Source organism: Pituophis catenifer, unplaced genomic scaffold, assembly GCF_029215685.1.
Source record: "Pituophis catenifer annectens isolate HBS135680 unplaced genomic scaffold, rPitCat1.0.hap2 SCAF_1, whole genome shotgun sequence".
NCBI lineage: Eukaryota > Metazoa > Chordata > Lepidosauria > Squamata > Colubridae > Pituophis > Pituophis catenifer.
The window spans coordinates 92,253,488-92,275,347 of record NW_027256881.1 but is presented as its reverse complement, the minus strand read 5'-3'; the positions used below and the strand labels follow the sequence as shown (position 1 = coordinate 92,275,347).

Genomic DNA, 21,860 nt, shown 5'->3' with positions numbered 1-21,860 from the left:
TTTTTTTACTTTTAAAAACATTTTTTCTACAACCTCTTAGGCGAAGAGGTTGTAAAAAAATGCTTTCAAAAGGCTCTGACGATCCCAGCTGAGTTGGGATCATTAAGAGGCATTTAAAAAGAAAAAAAGGGTTTTTTTTCTTTTAAAAGCCTTTGACAATCCCAGCTGAGCCACGCGATCATCAGAGGCTTTTTTTTTTTTACTTTTAAAAGCATTTTTTCGGCTGAAGAGGTTGTAGAAAAAATGCTTTTAAAAGTAAAAAAAAAAAGCCTCTGATGATTGTGTGGCTCAGCTGGGCATGGGGGGAGGGAAGGATTTTTGCTACCGGTTCTCCAAACCAGCTGCCTCCATCGCTACTGGATCGGGTGATCCGGTCTGAATCGGGAGCATTTCACCCCTGCTTCAGAGGCACCTGTTACAAGCCAGTATGACATCAAAACACGATGTGCCTCACGCAATTGTCATTTGCCCTACTGTTAGTTACGGTGGTAACTAACTTTAAATATGTAGATCGGAGACAGTACATGGTGACAACATTCATATTTCCATTCAGAGAAATATCCCGAAAATTGGAAAAAAAAGAGGCCATTATAAATGTTTTATGCATTGAGGAATCTTCATACATTTGCAATAAGCACTATCTCCATACCTAAAATAGCATAAGCTTATGTGCTGCAGATTGCCATAAAGAGGAATAACTGCTGTGATAAAGGTTGGATGGTAGGCAATATTCTAAATGCTACAGTAACCTTTATAAGAATACAAGCAGTGAATCTGCATAGTATAAATTATGATTATGATTCTGAATGTGTTACCCCATCTTTGTGAAATAAAGAATTTGATATTTCAGTTTCCTCTTAAGATTTTGCTGTGACTTTATCAAAATATAAGCTTCTCTCTCCCTCTCCCTTCCTCAGATTTCTTTAGGGCTACAGTTTTCTTTTACTCTCAAATCTTTGGTAGATGCCCAGATTTTAGAAGAACAGCTGTTCTTTAGAATGAGACACTGGTATTATTCAAGCCAAACACCATGCCTAGCTTTTCTGATAACAGCCAAGGTCAGTTCTCCAGCACTATAAGTTATTCCTTCATATTTAATATGGAATTTGCATGACAACATCATCCAACTATAGACCTGCTGTGTTCGCCTCATGCACATGTTATATTTTCTAGATTATAGAAAGTGCACTTAAAAAAAAGCTCTCTCTTCTGTCTTTCTGGTTATAGGCACCAGACTAGCGTAAACATTTGGAGAATATTAATAAACCTTCTTTTTTTTTCCAGAATCTCTGACTTTTATTTACAAAACAATCCGTTTCTGAGCTCCAACCACAAAGATGCAAAAGAAACAAACAAAAAAAAAAAAAACAAACAGAGGGAAGATTTTAGGGTAGGTGGCGGGGAGACGGAGAAGATGTTTAAAAAAAAAACAAGAAGGGAAAAAAAAGAGAGGAGGGCGTTTCAGAACTTGAATTCCTTGTATTTCTTGGCTCTGGCTCGGCTGTCCTGAGGCTGTGCTTTTCGCTTCTTTTGCTTCTATTTGGCCGCGTGCTCGGCCACCATGTCGCTAAAATCCTCCTTCTCCACTTGAGCCTGCTGTTCTCTCACGTGCTCCTCGTACTTCTGGGTCATGGCCATGGGATCGAGCTCCAACTCCTCGGGCGCCAGGGCGACTTCCACCCCTTGGATTTCGGGTACTGGCCCTTTGTGGCTCATGACCGTGGCCATATCATAGATATGTGTGGATCCCATCATGGCACCCCCAACTGTTGGCATCCGCTTCTCTGGAAGAACTGTGAATAGTTGGGGCGTCTCGCTTCCGTCCATGGCTTCCTTGATCTTCTTCTTACACAGCTCAATCAGTTCCGGTGTCTCCATGCCGGCGGGCACCGAAGAGAAGCTTCCTGGGGTGATTAGGCCACTATCGGCAGGGGTGATGAAGCCCGTCTCGTCCGGCTTCTCTTCGTCGCTATCCTCTTCTTCCTCCTCTGAGGATTCTTCGTCAGACGGCTCCAGTTCCCCCCAAGGGGTCCAGTCTATCTCTTCTTCTTCGCTCTTAGCCTGGAATTCAGCAGCATTGGTCCCAAAGACATTGCCATAGAGTGGCTTCCCTGTCTCATCCACAGGTGGTTTACCCCAGCCCCCGGCGTGATATCCAAATGAGCACCCCTCTGGGATGGGACAATTCAAACCTGGGATTTTCAAGTTGGAGTAGGAAGGTGGTGGGCCATAGCGCTGCATGGCGATCAGTCACGGAGGGGAAACTTTGTGGGCGTTCAGCCCCACGGGCATCCCCAGCTCGTCTGAAAGATCTCCCAGCTTTTTCTCCTTCAGACGTGTCTCGAACTCTTTGCCCTCGTAGTACAAGTCGCCGTGAATGGTCAGCTTTGGCTTCGTCTGCCATTTGAAGAAGGTGTCGTGCAGTTTCTGGTAATCAATGTCAATTTTGCCCATCTTCGGCCGGACTTTCTCCCGCATTTTGGATTTCATGTTTTTTTGTTCCTCCTTTTCCTGCAGGGCTTCCCTCATCTCTTGGATCCCGGTGCGCTTAATGAATTCAGGCAGCTCAAATGGCAGCTTCTCTATGCCTCTCTTCCCCTGGAGATATTTGCATTTAAAACACCAGTGGCGGGGCATGGGGACCGAGTTGCGGGTGGCCTTCAAGTGGACTAGCAGCTTGGGATCCTGCACCGTCACATCGTGCATCTTCACCACATCAGGATTTATATTAATAAACCTTCTAAACCACTGTTACAGTATGTGTGTGCACGGTGGGACAGCATAGTCTATCATGGAGAGAGAGAGACAGAAAGAGAGAGAGAGAGAGAGAGAGAGAGAGAGGGAGACAGACAGACAGACAGACAGAGACAGAGAGTATAAAATCACTTACATCTCTACATGTAAGACACAAGTGAGCTATGATGAGCTTCCCACATTCACAAGATTTTAGAGAGAACCCCAGAAAGCATCTGTTTTAACTCAATAAGAAGAGGTAGATAGGTAGTTATATAGAATGGTAAGCAATCACTTTTAACTTTAGAGAATTATTGGGCTCAAACACCAAAACTAAAAGGAAAGAATAATGCTAGATAATGTTTCACTCATCCTGTAATTCCCCAGCAATTCCCTCCACCAAAATCCCAGAACTGTCCCAATGAAGTCCAGCCAAAAGCAGACAGATGCTAGTCCATAAATGGGTTCACCAAGCGTTTGAAAGTTTCCCAAATATGACAAATCCACCAGGCAAAATTAAATCCACACACAAGAAGGTTCACAAGGCACAAAAAATTCCAGAGTTCACAAGGCACAATTCAAAGTCAAGGCACAGTGTCAATCCAAAGCAAGGCAGGAATCTCAATGACCAGGAAACACACAGCTAGGAAATGTACACTTTATTCTCAGCATTGCCTCTATCTGTCTGCTGTGCTAAATAGCCAGCTTCTGGTGCCGCCCATCAGGAGGGATGAGGCTGCCTCCTCATGAGTAATCATGCTGATCTTCACTGCTCCTGCCTCTTCTCTGCCCTACATGTTCTTAGATCAGATGCAGAAGGCAGTTCCTCATCATCATCACTGACCAGCTGCAACTATGTACTTTCCCACCTGAAGCCTCAGGGCAGCTGTGCATCAGCCAAATCACTCTCAGCTGGCTGCTCAGAACATACATACATACATACATACATACATACATACATACATACATACATACATAGAAACACAAATTCATTATTATCCGTTGATAGTAAATATGGCAAGCAACCTCAGATCAAAAGTGCGTGGGGGAGAGACTCTATATTGTGGGTGTCCAACTCAATCACATCACAGGCTGGATGGTGACGTATTGCAACGTTTTTTGCCTTTGTGGAGCTGGGGTAGGCATGACCTGCATGTGACATATCTGGCCTGCAGGCTGCCAGTTTGACAGGCCTGCTCTACATGGAAATTCAAGGTAAATAAGCACAACTAAAACTAAAGCTAACCAATTTACAGATAGTCTCTAAGTAGCATGTAATTCCAATCACACACAACCAGAAAGAGACTACATTTAAAACAGCATTTTGCTGTAACGTTATCACATGCCAGGAGTTATTTTCACCATATCAATATATGCACAGTCAAGTTGGCATTATGTCAGTTCGGCTAACATGAATAGGCGGAGCTTTTCAAAGAGCAAAATCAGACAGCATAAGAAAACATTTCACAGACTACTTTTCCCTCCTTTAAAGGGGACTTCGTTCTCACCGTCTGGGCACAGATTAGAGTAGACTACTAATACAGTAGGTTCTGTATTAGAACCTACCTTAAGGTAAAAGTGGTGAAGGAAGCTCACTTATCTACTAATATCTCATCTGCAGATAGCCAGCCAGCCAGTTTTGGGTGACCAGGTGGAACTGGAAGACTGCCTGAAGAGCTCATATGAGGGTTTATTCAGAATTGTTTCTGGATGGGAGGTCCTATGGAAATGGCTGAGGCATATTCTTGCTCAGTTATCTGGGAAGAGCTCCAGCCAGTTGATCCTAAGGAAGTAAACATGATACTTGTTGCTGTAAGTTCTGCCACCTGTGTTCTTGACTCATACCCTCCCTGGCTGTTTAGTATCTCCAGAAATGGGGTGTGGTTAGGGGCAAGTGGTGATTAATGTATCTCTGCTTTGAAAGAGGTGGTGCTTGGACCTTTCTCAAAAGGCCATTATTGGATCCAACTGGGTTCAACATTTTCCATTTAGTTTCCATCTTTCCTTTTTTAGAGAAAGTTGCTGAGGTGGTGACCATTCATCTTCAAGGGATTCTGGAGGAAGCGGACTATCTAGACCTTTTTCAGTCAGGATGCAGACTAGATTACAGTATTGAGATGGCATTGGTCATGCTTCTGGATGACCTTTGGAAAGTTCGGAATGGGGGACAGCAAATGTATTACTTATTGAGCTTTGCTAGACAACGAAAGTTATTCATGTTCTGAAAACCTCAGATTACCAGGAATAAGTATGTAGAGGAGATGAAGTGTTTCTTTCAGAAGCTGCATCTTAGGCAAAATGGGGCAGCCAGATAGCTTAATGAGACATCTTGCAATGTACATATTCATCCTTATTGATTGAAGCCAACTACACTGACAACTAAGCAATTATTTAGCCAAGTTTGGGAGTTTTGTTCTTGAAATATAAATAAGACCTTAAATAATTTGATATCGGGAGACTTGGCAGACTGTCTTTGCACCATGGACTTGGCTGATTGAAAAGATCATCAAAGAGCATCCCACTACATGTGCCAAGTTTGATAGGGAGTCATATGTGATTATTTATGAAGTTATTTCAGTGGGAGCACAAATTGCTCAAATTCATCCCCCATATAATACGTTATGCACTTGCTATTAGACCTTTCAGAGGACTGTCATCCTATTCTTCCTTGTAACAATGTTAGTTGGTGGTTCTATTCTCCTTTCGGTTCCTCTCCCAAATTTTAATGAATTTTATGCTGCTTTAATGCAGTGTTTTTATACTTCATCTTATAATATTATTGCATACTATTTTGAGAATAGACATATATTAAATAAATGATTACACTGTAAAGTGATTTGCAGCTCAAAAATAGACACAAAAATAGAAATACACAAAAGGGCAGACAAAAATGGATATAAGAAATGTTTCTTATAAATTGTGTATGTCAAGAAAAATTTATACAGAATGCCTTATGGGTTTTCATGCAGATATTTTTGATAAAGTCAAAATAAACCCAAGGTCACTAAAATGAGAAATGGAGTGAAGCTAATCTACAAAAGTTGCTTCTACCAACATTTTCACACAGTTAATGCCTGAATATGTCCCACTGTGAAAACAAAAAAAATGAAAGGCCATCATGTCAAGAAAATTTTTTTGCTCTCCACTAAATACACCTGGCAATGGCAACAGTTAAGTAGACTTGCTTTGTATGATTGTTTTCAGGATAGAACAAGGACTTTTTAAAAAAAAAATTAAAAAATGAAGGCCTGGTTGAAAGGCCTCTACATTAAAATCTCCTTAGCATAATTTGTTGGCATAAAATTTCTAGGAACTTAATATTTTTGAACAAAAAAGTGGAAGAACTACTATAGGAAAACAATTTTGGCGTCCCATACTGTAATCACCTTTGGATTTCAAGTAAAAGAGGATTGTTGTCCTATGTAAATTGAACTATTAACCTAAACTGCTACCCTATCAGATACAGAAGGAATATGTTAATCAATTTAAAAATCTTATTTGATATGGAAATACAGTATTAACAGTTCCCTACTAGATAGCTATCCTATAAGGGACTGAGGGAGATAGTCCATCACTCTGATGCAAATATATACAGTATTTCCTACTGACAATCTGTTTTTATGATTCATGGTTACAGGACAGTTCAAGAGTTGGATCTTCCCTAAGTCTAATGATCTTTTCCCCTTTCTTCTCTGTATGGCATAAGATGATTAATATGGAGGTCTCCGTAGAAGAATAACATTTTTTTTGAAGAGGTAGCTAAGCTAAGTATAGATTTCAATTCTTTTAAAAATTGACTTCTGATAGTGGAGTTAATGGAATGTTCTAATGTAGGTGTGCAAATAAGCTCAAAATTCTGCACAATGCCATAAGGATAGGATAGGATAGAATAGAATAGAATAGAATAGAATAGAATAGAATAGAATAGAATAGAATGGAATGGAATGGAATGGAATGGAATGGAATGGAATGGAATGGAATGGAATGGAATGGAATGGAATGGAATGGAATGGAATGGAATGGAATGGCATGGCATGGCATGGCATGGCATGGCATGGAATTCTTTATTGGCCAAGTGTGATTGGACACACAAGGAATTTGTCTTTGGTGTACATGCTCTCAGTGTACATAAGGAGAATAAAATACATTCATCAAGAATAAAAAGATACAACACTTAATGATAGTCAAGGTTACTAATAAGCTATCAAAGCGTACTAGGAAACAAATAAAAACAATATAAATTGAAAGATACAAGCTACATGGTTATAGTAATAAGTGGGAAGAGATAGATATTAATAAGAAGAGAAGAATAATAGTAATACAGTCTTAATAAATTATTTGACAGTGTTGTGAGAATTAGTTGTTAATCAGGGTGATAGTATTCGGGAAACAACTGTCCTTGTGTTTAGTTGTTCTGGTGTGCAGTGCTCTATAGCGTCTTTTTGAGGGTAGAAGTTGAAACAATTTATGTCCAGGATGTGAAGGGTCTGTAGATATTTTCACAGCCATCTTTTTGAGCCCTGAAGGATCTCCTTTGAAAGGAAACATTTTTTGAGAACCAAATTATCTCTATGCTTACTGGTGGTTCTTCACAATTCATATATGTGTTTTCCCATGGATAAAGAAAAATCAAATCCATAAAGACAATCAGAACCAGAACCAGCCCCCTGGCAGGATCCAGGAGAAGAGCATTCTCTTCCATACCATCCCTCTGGAACATTCTATCCCACCGCCCAGGTGAGGCCCCCACCCTCCTGCCCTTTCCAGACTGGCTCTCCCAGTTGGCCTGAAGACCCAATGAAAGAGTACCACATTGGAGGTGGCTATTAGATTAATAGCAGATCCCAACTTTCCTCCCCCCATGCATCCTTCTCCCTCTTTGCCCATCTTTTAATTCACATATTGCTGTATTTTCATTATTTGTTTATCTTCATTGTTTTACTATTGCTATATTTATATTTTTATATCTATCATTTTACATTCTACTGTTGTAAGCCATCCAGAATATCCCTGCGGCAAGATAGGTGGCAAATAAATTTAATAATAAAAATAAATAAAATCAACAAAGTGATCAATAGCTTAACATAATACCTTGTTCCCTAAAATTTCCACTTCACTTACCTATAATCACTATATATTCATTCTTAATTTGGTAGCAATATTTCACTTATTTTGGTCAGACTAAAGCTTTAGAACAATCATTAAATAACTTGAACATTGCAGTAATTCTTTTTAATAACTAGGGTGCCTTTGAAAATACCTTTCACTCTTGGCAATTATTCTTTGTATTGGGACAAAGACAAAACTGTGTTTTCCTTTATCAGCGCATACACAGTCTGTATTTGCAAAATGTTATGAAACACAGATATGAAATCCAATTTTTATATTAAAAAAAAACTTTTGTGAATGGTTAGTGCTATTCTGAAGAAATGTATGTTGTCATGCCAAAGCTAGATGTTTAACAACCGTCTATTACTTTGTACATGGCTGAGTGGCTGGGAGTCAGGCAGCATATAAATTTAATATATTATTACAATAGGACAATCAGATGTTTAGACTGGATTTGGCATTTTTATCCACTTATTAAGACCTTCCTGGACCTGGACAAGGCAGATATTGTTTTTATTTATATTAAATAAAGGTATTGTTGCAGATTGTAAACTATTCTAAGTAAAGCTGCCTTCTGTAATTGATTGATTTTTGTCAATTATTGCCAGTTGACTGCCAATTGTGGATTGATTTTTGTCAATGTCCATGATGTTCAAGTCATGCTCCAGCTGTTTTGGGATTGTACCCAAGGTGGCCTATTATTATTGGTACTATCTTTGCTTTCTTTTGCCGTAAGACACTTTATTTCTATTTGCAAGTCTTTGTATTTCGTGACTTTCTCCAGTTCTTCGTCCTAGTATTACTTTTTAAAGAGATAAGAAGGATAGGCTCAATAATTAAAAATTTCTAGTGAGATGTCACATAGAGGATGACACTCTCCACTTCAAACTTCTTTATGGTTTACTCCATTTTTTTTTAAAAAAAAACCATAATAAAATCTATATTTTCACAGCTTGAAAGCCTATTACTCTAGTCAACAAGATTTGTAGTTTGGTCCCCATCTCAGCCAAATTGACAATAAATAAATAAGCAGGTAGATATTAAAAGACTCAGAAGTGAAACAAGAAATAACATGTTTTTTAAAAGTACAAAAGATAGAGACTTTTCAGTAGGGAATTCAATCTACTCAACATTCAGTACAGAGAGCTGCAAGAGTGATAAGTTCTGGTTTCCTTAACACTTCTCTCAAACATCGTTTATTTTTATTCCTTTTAACTTGTTGTGATGGAATGAAGTAAGGAAGTAGATTCCCAGGAGGAAGGGGGTGCATGCCAGAGGAGTAAGTAACTCAGTCTGAATGTTACCTGAGAGAAGGAGAGTGAAGGCAGCTCCTTCCTCATAGTTCACAGAGTATAATGTAGATGCATACAGTAAAATACTCAGTCTGGCAAGATTTTGTCTATAAGGGTGAAATAAAGAGCTCAGCTTGGAAGAATCACGTGTCATTCTTGATTTTTTGGCATTCTGTCACTTACTAATTGCATCTATTTTATAACCAGTTGGACTTATTTTACCTGATGTTTCCAAAGAACGGATCAACCAAATTGCATTACGTTTTAAAAAATTCAATTTTAATTACCAATCTTTGTTTTGATGCTTTCATTTTTAAGAGAGGCTTATTATGCAGTGGTTCACTATCATATTAAATTGTATCAAAAAGCTTGATTCTGTTTTCAAAATATGATTTAAACCCCAAAGAGGTACAAAAACAAACAACAAATTAGTATGAATACTTTAAGAATCTTTGGAATAGTCTTAACGTCACTGTAATAGAGAAAGGAGAGGGGAGGAGAGCACACCTTTGTACTGGAACGAAGTATAGAGAAGAAACACAATGCATTTAGCATGGTAAACAGTAACAATTAAAGTTGACACTCTAAGGAAAGCACAAAAATTATTAACGCATCACTTCTCAAAACCAAATTTAAAAAAAATCCAGGTTCTATCATTTTCAGCATAGAACAGACACAGCAAAGGCCAAGAAAAGTAAAATCAAAACAGTGAGCCCCATTCTAAGATGCCACAGCATTTTTTATCATCTTCTCACTGATCCAGAATAAATATGCACATGTTTCTAGAATGAAAACAAAATTGCTCCAAAAAATTAAAAAAAAAAAAAACTAGCAGGGGTCACTTGTTTTACAGAGCTTATAGTCACAAAGTGTTTTTTCTAAAGGAATAGTAACCAGCAGCTTGGCCTGACCTGTTTAAAAAAAAAAAGAAAAAAGAGTTTGATCTCATGGCACAGCTGCAGGTAATTAAGTAGCCTGCAAGTTCTGATTGAATGAATGAGTGCGCCCAAAGAGAAATTTCCTGCAGGTTTTGTGCATCTTAGCAGCAGGGTAATTAGTTACACTGTTAGAGATGTGCCCAAAGATGTTTAATGGGCCACATGAAGCCTGTCAGACTGCAGTCACTTTGTGCAACCCTTAGTAATCTTCCTTAAGGACATACGGAGTAAACTGACAACAAACCCACCAAGAACTTAGTTCAGTTTAGTAAGGCAGCATGATGTTACAGCTGGAAGATGGCAAGAAAGGGGTTGTTATTATTAAGCCTACCACTTACCTTTTGATCTTTGCCACTACTAGCCAAGAGAAACTGACAAATTCCTCTTGATGGCTACAAATTAAGAGACAGGCACTCAACCCACAGTCCACAGGCTCCTGGCAGTTCCCTTAAGCTTTTTTTGTTTTGTTTTGTTTTGTTTTGTTTTTGCATTTTCAGGAGAACAACTATTGTCCTCTGCTGCCAATTTTTAGTACCACCACCACAAAGTTTTGCATCCATATGTTGACAAGAGTCTCAAATGAATGAGACAGTATTTTGAGCAATTTCCAGAGGGGCTGTGGGAGAATATAGCTTATTCTTTGGAAAGGAAACATTTGTTTTGTTGGTTTTTACTACTCATATGCTATAGCTTCCTGAGCAATCTGATTTACACAGCTTAGCAGAATTATGCCACAGATGGATCAGGTAAAAAAGTGTAATAGTAACTTTCCCATTTCCAAGCAACATAGCCCTTTTAGAAAATTTAACCCTCTATGTGCCATCACTGAAAAGTCCCTATTCTCTACTGGTTATGGAGCAGTATCCAGAGCAATGTCTTCGCTAATAACCATGTCATATCAGCAAGTTCACATGAGACAAGCCACAGTTTAGAATTCCACTGTTGCCATATTCTGTATGAGCTGTAGTTTCCAAGCATCTTTCAATAGACTGCCCCAGCCAGGGGACAGATATTAGTAGTCTAATCCAAGCACTAGCTATCTCCAGGCAGATTGCTTTTATCCTATTGCGGGTATACAGCAATAGTACAGCAATACCACATCACCGTGCTTTACAGCCCTCTCTAAGCAGTTTACAGAGTCAGTATATTGCCCCCAATAATCTGGGCCCTCATTTTACCGACCTCAGAAGGATGGAAGGCTGAGACAACCTTGAGCCGGTGAGAATCAAACTGCCAAACTGCAGGCAGTCGGCAGTCAGCAGAAGTAGCCTGCAGTACTGCATTCTAACCACTGCGCCACCATGGCTCTTATAAACCAACCATTTCAAACTCTTTGGAAAGTCTGAACCTGGGGGAGCTGAAGCTTTTTACGTGACCTGATAGAAACACAGAGAGTCTATGGGTTATGAACAGTGATGGGATTCCAATAATTTAACAACCGGTTCGCGATGGTCAACCTGACCCTGGGCGAACTGATTGTTAAATTAACACACACACACACACACACCGCTATCAAAGTGGATCCTGGGTGCTGCACTGCTCTGCAATGGAGAAATAGGAAATGGAGCAGCCAGCACAAGGGAAGGAGGAGGAGCAGAGAGAAGAAAGAGGAAAAGCAGCCTCCTTTTTCCGTCATGCAGATCTCTCCATTTCCCATTTCTCCACTGCAGCGCTGTGCCCAGGATCCACTTTGATAGCAGGGGGTGGGTGATTTAACAACCGGTTCACATGAACCGGTGCGAACTGGCTGAATCCCACCACTGGTCATGAACAATCCTTTTTAAGCAGACTGCAGCCCTTCCATCATCTGAGGAAGTCAATATTGCTTTACCACATGTCATTCGTGCATATTAACTTTTATCCAGGAGTCATTCTGCCAACCTTACCTAAAAGTTGCCAGAACAAAGGTTCTCTCACTGGCCATAGACTGAATAAAATATTCTTCTGTTTCTTAAAGGCATATCTCCTCCAAAGAATTCAAGGTTCATTTAATCATTTCAACTTTAATGTAAACAATTACTGTATTGTGCAGAGATACTTTAAAAGAAGATAAACTTATAATTGGCCCAGTTAATGAAAGTCAGTTTTAGCATCTAAGCTTTGTTCTTGAACCTGTTCTGACATAAAATAACTCTGTATTATCCAAAAAGAATAAAAGGAAGAGAACAGCCAGAAGTATCCTAGCATCTAGGCTGATGGGTGTTCTTCCTTCAGTCACCCTCAACTACAAAACAAATAGTTCTGCTTATCAATTGAGATAATTACTCCCTTTCATGTGTCCTGCTGTTTTACTAGAAATGATACTTTTATAAACTACAAAGAGCAAGTCTCCAGCTGTGTGTCCCATCATTTTTCTTTCATTTCATTTCCTTGTTTTTTTATCCAATTACAAGGCCAACATTTTTGTTTCCAGAAGGAAATCTGTATAAATAACCTGCATTTTCCATCACCCAGAAAAATACTGAATGTTGCAACCGCTTTAAAAAAAAGAGGGACATGAGCAAAAGCAGAAGTAAATACTGTTTCCTTTGAAATAGGTTTTCAAGTGTGTTATTTGTCTTGGGTGGCCTTTTTTTCAGAGTATTGCTGAGAAATGCTGGGAATCTGCCATATCTTGAATTGCTTGGGATAGAGAATAATTCAGGCCATCCACTTACATATTAAATTGCCATATTTAGCTGTCAGATTGATTCCCCTGCCCCTTCACTGAATGGATCCTTATCTTTGATGAAAATATAAATTGCTGAAAATAAAGCAATGAGCAGAGAGCACTAAATAACGGTAAGCATCCCTGCTGAAAAATGTGGATACATTTGAAAATTAGTCACCATTGGAGAGGAATTTTTTTCCTAATAATAGACATCTCTCTTCTTAAGAACTAAAGGCACTCTTCTTTCCTTCACATTCTTCCTCTGGCCTTATCATCACTTTCTTCCTTTACCTTGTCCTCTCACATGTCAGATATAAAACTGCTTCAACTCCTCCCCTCGGGATGCTGCTACAGGGCATTGCATGCCAAAATAACTAGACACAGGGACATTTTTTTCCCCTTGTGCCATCACATTACTAAATACCTAATTACCACAGTACTGTCTTATGCCTAAGGATATTTACATATAGAAGAGCTGAATTACTAGTATCCTTCTCATTTTTCCTATTACCTTCTCCTATTGATATTTTATGATTATATTACTTTGTTGTTTGTATACTCACTGACAGCTTATGCACCGGAGACAAATTCCTTGTGTGTCCAATCACATTTCGCCAATAAAGTATCTTCTCCTTCTTCCTTTCCATCTCCCTCTCCTCCTCCTCCTCTCTTACTTTTCTCCATATTTATCTTGATTTGCTTTTCTTCATTTTTTTCATTTGGAAAGAGGGAAGGGAATCTGCATAGGACTATGTACTTATACTATACTTCTATACATTTTTATATATTCTATACAGGATAATTAATCATTTATATCATACATCTTATTTATTGGCAGCTGATTTAATCATCAGCTTTTTATCCAATTAATATTAATTTCATTTGTTCCCAGACTATGCTACTTTTAAAAATGTAGATTCTCCATTTATTTAAGGCATAGGAAAGGGAGGAGTGGGGAGGGAAGAAATATATCTGTCTCTTAACAACACATGGGACTTTTGACTGTTTATGGTTTCTTTCTACCTTCTTTTGGGGTAGTCTACCTTCTCTTAAATGTGGAGTCAACTTTCCTTTGAGCAAATATGGCATATAAACCAACTGATTTGTATTTATTAGCTATCTGCAATAGATTTGCCCCCATTCCTATCTCTTAGGTCTTTAACAAAACATAACTGCATGAAGAAGAAAATTTCTCTCTTCATACAATTGTATTCGTTTTATTTATAATAATAATATAATCTTATAACAGTATAATATAATCTTCAATAACATTATTGAACAAATGTCACTGTTCAACAGTATTGTTGAAATGCAGAAATCATGGAATCAACAGGAATGGATTTTTGTCTGGAAGGATTGTAAGTATCATTCTGTATGGTCTCAGAATGCATTCCTTTCTTCCTTTTTTCAGCTCTATTAGGTAGCTTTCTCTACCATTGTGTGTATAGTATATGTGAGATGTAAGACCAAATATTTTAATCCTCACAATTGATAAACAAGTCTGGTTCACAAAATCAAAGGTTTATTTCCTTTATATATGTGTGTGCCTTTGAGTCATTGTTCACTCATGGTAACTGTCCGGGTAGGTCCTTGCAAGTTGTTGTTGTTGTTTTGCAAGGTTCAGAAGTGGATTACCACTGCCTCCTTCCTACAGCTGAAAAAGAGTGACTGATCCAAAGTCAGCCAGCTGGCTTCATGTGGTTCCACTCTCCTGGTTTCTAGCCTTATGCCTTAACCACTACATCACATTGTCTTCAAGTTTACACTTTATGCTTTTACACTTTACAGTTAGACTCTTCTTAACTTTACTTAAAGTTAAAGTTAATGAACCATGGTGGCACAGTGGTTAGAATGCAGTACTGCAGGCTACTTCTGCTGACTGCCGGCTGACTGCAATTTGGCAAGTCGAATCTCACCAGGTTCAAGGTTGACTCAGCCTTCCGAAGTGGATAAAATGAGGATCCAGATTGTTGGGGGCAATATGCTGACTCTATAAAACCCTCTTAGAGAGGGCTGTAAAGCACTGTGAAGCGGTATATAAGTGCTATTGCTATTTGCACATGTTGCTTCTATACAGGTCCAGTTTACACTATGATATTCAGTCATGTGTTATGTCCTTTGCTTTTTACTTAAATTGTATACATTAATATTGGTAATTATTTATATATACTAAACATTTCATTGTCGTGACCTTTAACTGGGCAAAATGATGAATCATACGGCAACATCTTTTTCAACCAAGGTACCTCAAAGAGCCTACAGAAAGGATCCAAAATCTGAGTCCCAGGACTCCCAAGGAAACCGTGGCTGCTTCTGTACTACTGGCTGCTGCTGCGTAGCTGGGCTACCGATGTGATAGTGTGATCTTCATTTTCACATTCCATTACAGTTTCCCAGTCAATCTCACAATCCCTTGCTCCCTTCTTTACTCAGCAGCAGCCACTTACCTGCTGGAAGGATTAGGGAAAGGAAAGGAGATTTCCAATGCTCCCTGTCAGATTCCGTCAAGGAATCTCAATGGGGAGGTTGCTCCTGCTCCCACGGCTTTTGGGATCATTCTCTTTCTCGATTTAGATAAGGAAATATCTCTGAAATGATGACCCAAAAGGGCATGGGTTGTCTCCTATATTATCATGTTGCTCCTGATTTTATTTAACATACTGATATGCCCTGAACTGGTCTGGAAGTTCTTCATGTGGAGTAAGGGAAACCTAATCCCTTCCTGTAGACTCCTTGTGCAGCACTGTACCTTTAATATAAACAAAATTCAAAAGCAGAGAAACACTCCAGACATTCTATGTATTGTACAGTCTGTCTGTGTTTTCTAAAGGGTCAGAAAGCTGACTCAGAGCTAAAAGAACTGCTATGATTCATGGACAGCTAAGCCTCCCACAACCACACTCCAAACAAAAAAGGCATTATCACAAACTGCTTTTGAGAATACTATTTATCACCTGGCATTATCAACTTTTCCAAAGAAGAAAAACTATAAATCCAAGTAGGGTTCTTGGAGATTTTGGAATTCTTAGAAGTCCAGATAATTACATAAACACATACTTTGAGTCTCTATTTCTGTGTTCCCAAGTAATGCTTATTTCCAGGAAGACTATGTAAAGCCAGACAGCAGGTTGCAGTTATGTATTGCCTGATGGTACTTGTGGTTATATTTGAAGAAGCTTAAAATAAGCTTTTGTCTGCTGCCACAAGTATGAACTGATCTCAAGTAGTTTGGATGTCTCATAGGAAGAAAGACTTGTCCTTATTTACAGAAAAGTTATAGCTAAGGAACTGTGAATTGTTTGGCAGCTTTTGTTTCAGAGTGCAAGGAACAGCATGAGGCATATAAACATGCATGTATGTATGAATGTACAAAAATTTGGAAGAGGTATAGGCTTTTCTCACCCAAAGTATTTATCACCAACAACTATAATCTTATCCTCAGTCAGCCACATTCTCCCATTTCAATATTCTTATTTCTATCCATTTGGCTACTTAGATCAGAATGCTAAACCTGTCAGGTTTTTTTTTTCTTTTTCATTTTTCATTTGTACTGATTAACTTGGAAGTGGGTAAAAGTTTTTCCTTTGCTTTGCATACACCTGATCAATTCTCATATGTCCTTACTGGCCAAAGATTTCATCTTTCCCTGGCTAATCCCCTTATAGCTTGTTCTGAAAACACGTTGCTCTTTCCTGTTTTGAAATTTAGGAGAGATATCTTTTCTGTTTAGCCTTCATGATGTTTCCAATTTCAGCTCATAGCTCCACGGATTTTTTTTTTTTTTTTTTTGCATCACTTAAATGAGCTTAATTAATTCCTTATGCTATATTGTGATCATATGTTTTCCATTCAAAATCTTGCTGGTACACATATCCTATTTAATTTTCTTATTTTATTGTGTATACTTTATATTACTAATTTCTGTTTCTATCAATCAGCTACATCTGGAAAGTGCCCTGGTTGACTAGACTGTCCTTCTTCATCTCTTATTTCCTACTACTCAATCCAATTTGTTGCAATATTGTCTATCTAGGGATACCATGTGCAAAACTTCCTAAACTAGACACTAAACTGGGCAGGAATTCTTCCGTATCATTTATTACCAGAGCAGAGTTATTAGCAGAGCAAGCGGGGCATCATTTGCTTTGATGAGATGCTATGGGCTGCAGAGACAATGTACTGCACTTTTTAATGCAAAGGAGCAATGAGCTTTGTTTCAACAAGGAAATTGGCACAATACAGAGCATCTCTTCTGGAACTCCCTCCCCTCAAATGGAAATATACCAGATGCCTATTTTTCCACTGAAGTGGCAGCCATGTCATATGATAAAAGCCGTTTCAAAAGAATGTTTCCACCACCTTCTAATCAGAGTTAAGAGCAACAGCAGTTACAACTTGCCATCATAAAAGGAATTATATTTGTGGCTGTTTTGTTACAGAAAATAAGGTAACTCTCCAATGTAAATTTATTTACTTATTTATCATATATTTACATTGCCCTATTTCCCAACATGTTAGGGTGATATACAATTAAAATTAAGACACATTACAATAACTAAATACATAAAATGATAGCACACCATAATCAATAATGCCATGCAAGTTGTATATCAATAAAAAGAAAGTTGCAGAAATAAAGGAGTTGTGTTGGCGCAGTGGTTAGAATGCAGTATTGCAGGCTAACTTTGCCCACTGCCAAGAGTTTGATCCTGACCGACTCAAGGTTGATTCAGCCTTCCATCCTTCCAGGACCCAGATTGTCGAGGGGCAATATGCTGATGTTGTAAACCATTCAGAGAGTGCTATAAAGCATTATGGAGCAGTATATAAATCTAAGTGCTATTGCTATTGCTCTAAAACTATATTGATCTCCAAATCTCCTCTGCTAACTTCATGGCAGAAGTTACAATATTAAATACTCATAAAACAATAATCTATTAAAGCACTGCTCTAGAAACCCATCATGGTGCCATGGTTAAGATATTGGACAAGGAATAGGAAACCCAGGCTTTCCTTGGCAGAGTAAACCAGTTGGGTGATGTTCGGCCAGTCATGCTCTCTCAGTGTTAATCATTGTCTAGTTCTATAACAAGCTGGCTAAGAAATAAAACTCCATGTTGCAACATGCATTGGTAAATTTTGCTGTAAGAATTAGGCATGTGCAATGCAAAATAAGTAGGCCCTGCAACTAAGCAGGGTTAGGGTTAGGGTTTTTAATTAGCATTTTTAATTATTTTAAACATTAACCACTCGCTCCATCTTGATTACAACATATTCTGAATCCCTTTGATAACATGTATCCCAACATTAGGGAAGACTGATCATTTGGAAGGAGTCCTTTCAGAAGTGTGCTTCACACAGACAATAAAAAAAAATCTCATACTTAGCTCTTCAGAGTTTACAGTGTCAAATTTAAGCAATGCAAAGACATCTCTACATCTCTGAGTTCAAGAGAGCCCTGAACTCATTCTGACTTCAAGAGAGAATAAAAGACATTGGCACAGTTCAGTCATTGTCAGCAATAAAACAACGTTAAGGGAAGAACAGTGTGAATCCAGTTTTTCATCTCAACCAAATGAACAGGGAAGGAAAATTATGCCAACCGAGTCCCTATATTTTGAATTGCCATGCAAAAGTCATTCCACCTGTCGTGCATGACACAACCAATAGAATCCATCTTAGCATGGCTCCAAGTATTAATAAACAGATTGGCTCTGCACCAGAAAGACGCCTATATGACTCTCATCACATGAAACATTTTCTCCATTGAACAAAATACTTAAATCTTATCAGACCACCCGGAATCCGTTGTGTTAACAACAAAGATTATTTTTTTCTTTCCTCTATAAAACACGGGCTGCCGTTTTACAATCGAAGTTTTTGCCAAGACATTTTGCTACCCAAGCTCTAATACATTCATGTATGATCTTAAATTCCTAGAACTTTATTTATTTAATATCATTATTTCCCACCAGGATTCATCTGTATTCAATGATGCTGATAAAAGCAAGCTCTGACAGATGATAACAAGAAATTCACATATGTGTCAATTTGATGGCTCTTGTTTTTCAGGGGAGGGGGGAAGCCTTTATTTTTTTTTCTGGCAGACAACCATCAGTGGTTAAGTTAACATTTCACTATTCAAGTTAATAATTTGATGGTAAGGGGGGAAAAATGACAGTGTAACCTGGGTGATATTCGCTTTCTCACTTCCTACATATATAAAGTTGCACTAAAGAAGCTGATTAGCAAAGATGTTGCTCTGACTTACTATTTTTTTTACAAACTCTTCTAAATAAGTGTGTGTGTGTGTGTGTGTGTGTGTGTGTGTGTGTGTGTGTGTGTTTCTATCGAGACACCTGGTCTACCCCAGCATGTGGGGGTAGAGCAAAATATAAATTATAGATAGATATAGATATAGATATAGATATAGATATAGATATAGATATAGATATAGATATATAGATATAGATATAGATATAGATATAGATATAGATATAGATATAGATATAGACAGAGAGACAGAGAGACAGAGAGATAGAGATAGAGATAGAGATAGAGATATATTGATATATATTGTATTTCTCTTTAGCCAGGTTCTTCCTACATAAACCAAGATTTTTATGCAGCCCTAGTTCAGTGAAATCACAATCCACTAGTTTCTAGGCTTTTTTTCAGACAGCCAGCAAGCACCCTGCTGACCATTGGGAGACTAAGGAGACTAGAGACTTAGTCTCCCAATGGGCAGCAGGGTGCTTGCTGGCTGCCTAAAAAAAGCCTAGAAACTAGTGGATTGTGATTTCACTGAACTAGGGCTGCATAAAAGTCTTGGTTTACGTAGGAAGAACCTGGCTAAAGAGAAATACACAATAAAGGCCTACGAAAAGAAAAGAAAAGAAAAGAAAACTGATATATATTGATACATACACACACACACACACACACACACACGTATACATAGAAAGGCCTGCTTGTCTGTTTTATTTATGGTAGGTTCTACTTCCCTGTAATATCAAATTTATGCTGGGCGTAAATATGCCTTTGTTTTACTTCTCAAGTGAAACCCTTAAAAGCAAATTCATAGCTGTCAATCCTGTCTTAAACACATGTGACATTATGCGAGTGTTTGCTAAACTCTCAATAGGCTAACATGCAACCAGCAGAGTTAGTCAACTGAAGAATTGTCAGAGAGAATTGCAGCTGAACAAAGGAGACATTCACGCTACATTCTGTAGTGAAACACAGCATTAAAACCAGCTTTGCACAGGGGGAAGGGAATTTGTATTTTTAAGCAGCTGTGTTGACCTCATGTCTTGAAAGGAAGTGCTTACAAAAGAACAGCCCCCCCCCCCCAAAAAAAGCACCCACTGTTCACAAAGCAAGAAAACAGTTTAGGGTGATGGAGCTTTTCTCTCTCCGTGAAACTATACAAGATTATATGGCTTTCCAATGGCACTCCATTAGGTGGCACTTAGAGCCGGTTCATCTTACAGTAATGAAAAGCTGGTGTAAACAAATGCATCTGACCTACATTTCTTTTGATGGCGAGAAATGGGAAAGATTTCATTTTCCCTTAGCATTTGCTTTGTTGTGTGCATAAACAAATAGCCACAATAGCAGGAAAATATAGAGGAGAAGGCTCTGGTGGATGAATGCTTTCTAAAAACTATTAGCGAAATACCTCTCTTACTGATCAGAACTTCCACATGACATATTCCTATTAGAGATGAGTGTATCATTTACTCTATTGTTCCCTACCCACAATCTATCTCCACCTATTAAAGACACTGATAGCCATTCTCAGTAGCTGCTGAGAACGAGTGAGTATTTCTATCAATGCTATCAAGTCTAAACTTTTGGAAATACCTTTGTTCCTTCTGGTCCCATTTCCAGAGATGCGGGGGAATTGACAGATATAACACACCTGAAATATTCATTGACAGCTCCTCACTATTTCTGCACTGCAGTATGATCTTCCTTTTCTAACGGCGCCTTAAGGATGCATGGCCAGGAGGTGAAGAAATTTATGTGCTGGTAGTAGATACAAACACTTGTCATCGTTCTTTGTTTTGTTTTGTTCTTGGCTTACCTGGTATTCATTTGGCCAGAAGGTGCTGACAGCCAGCTCTGCCCGTAGCCAGTCTTTGCCAGTGGAGCCAGTCACATTCCAAATGGGGTTTGCCAGAGGACCTTTGTTCACCCTAACCAAGATGTTCAGAGTCCCAGGGCTTGTCCCTTTCTTACTGTACAAAAGGTAGCTGAAATCGATACAGTGGGTATCATTCTCTTTCATGGTAGGAAGCTGAAGCCGAGCTTTTTCTCCGTGGCTGTGGTGTGAAGAATCCACTATCATGTAGGAACCTAACAAGAGAAAAAAAGGAAGACCAACAACAGGTAAATATGGAGATACAAGTCAATTCATTCAGAAGACAATGGGGATCGATCCCTGCTTTCACAATAAGGTGTGCACACTTATTCCCAACATTAGAAATAGCTTTTTTTTTTTTTTGCAGTTACAGCTGTTTACAGAGCCAAGCAGGTGATTGCGGACAAGCATTCCTGTAGATGTGTCTCTGTGCACTTCTGTGTTTGCAAAAGAACAATTTTCATCCACATTTTGTGTCTCTCTGTGCAGGAAATCGATTAATTTACAAACGTAAAAATATTTTAGAGTTATTTATTTTTTTTACTCATTTTAATCAAGAGTCATTATTAAAATTAACAAACTTTTTATCTGGTTGTTTTTCAGAACGTGGCCTCTGACTTCCAATTTTGCATTTGTGTATTGTTGGAAGTGGGGAAAATAGCAAGAACTGGTTTTAGTGGGAGTTGACAATCTTGGTTGACAATATAAGGAAGCCAGAAGATGTGTTTATCAGTGGCGGGTTGCCCCCGGTTCAGACCAGTTCGCATGAACCGGTAGTAAAACTGGTGGGAGGTTCCGCCCACCATCCCAGGTGTTGTCATCGGCGATCTGTGCATGCGCAGAAGCTTCTGCACATGCGCAGAAGGCTAGCGCGTGAGCAATCCCATTGCAAACTGGTAGTAAAGGTAAGTAGAACCCACCCCTGGTGCTTATAGACATTGTTCTGCCTCATCTTCCTCCTTTGTGGGGATTCATTTTTAATACGGGACTTT

The 21,860-nt window shown here is 38.7% G+C and overlaps 1 protein-coding gene and 1 pseudogene across 2 annotated transcripts in view; both read right to left on the bottom strand.

Annotated features, from left to right (window-relative positions):
- PTPRK (protein tyrosine phosphatase receptor type K) overlaps positions 1–21,860 on the bottom strand; it is a 376,839-nt gene that overhangs the window by 238,309 nt on the left and 116,670 nt on the right. For both annotated transcript variants that reach the window (XM_070932720.1, XM_070932721.1), the window contains exon 3: positions 20,812–21,083. In XM_070932720.1, coding sequence (XP_070788821.1) covers positions 20,812–21,083 — 272 coding nt within the window. The remainder of the gene's footprint in view (positions 1–20,811; positions 21,084–21,860) is intronic.
- LOC139327553 (splicing factor 3B subunit 2-like) lies at positions 1,462–20,609 on the bottom strand (annotated as a pseudogene).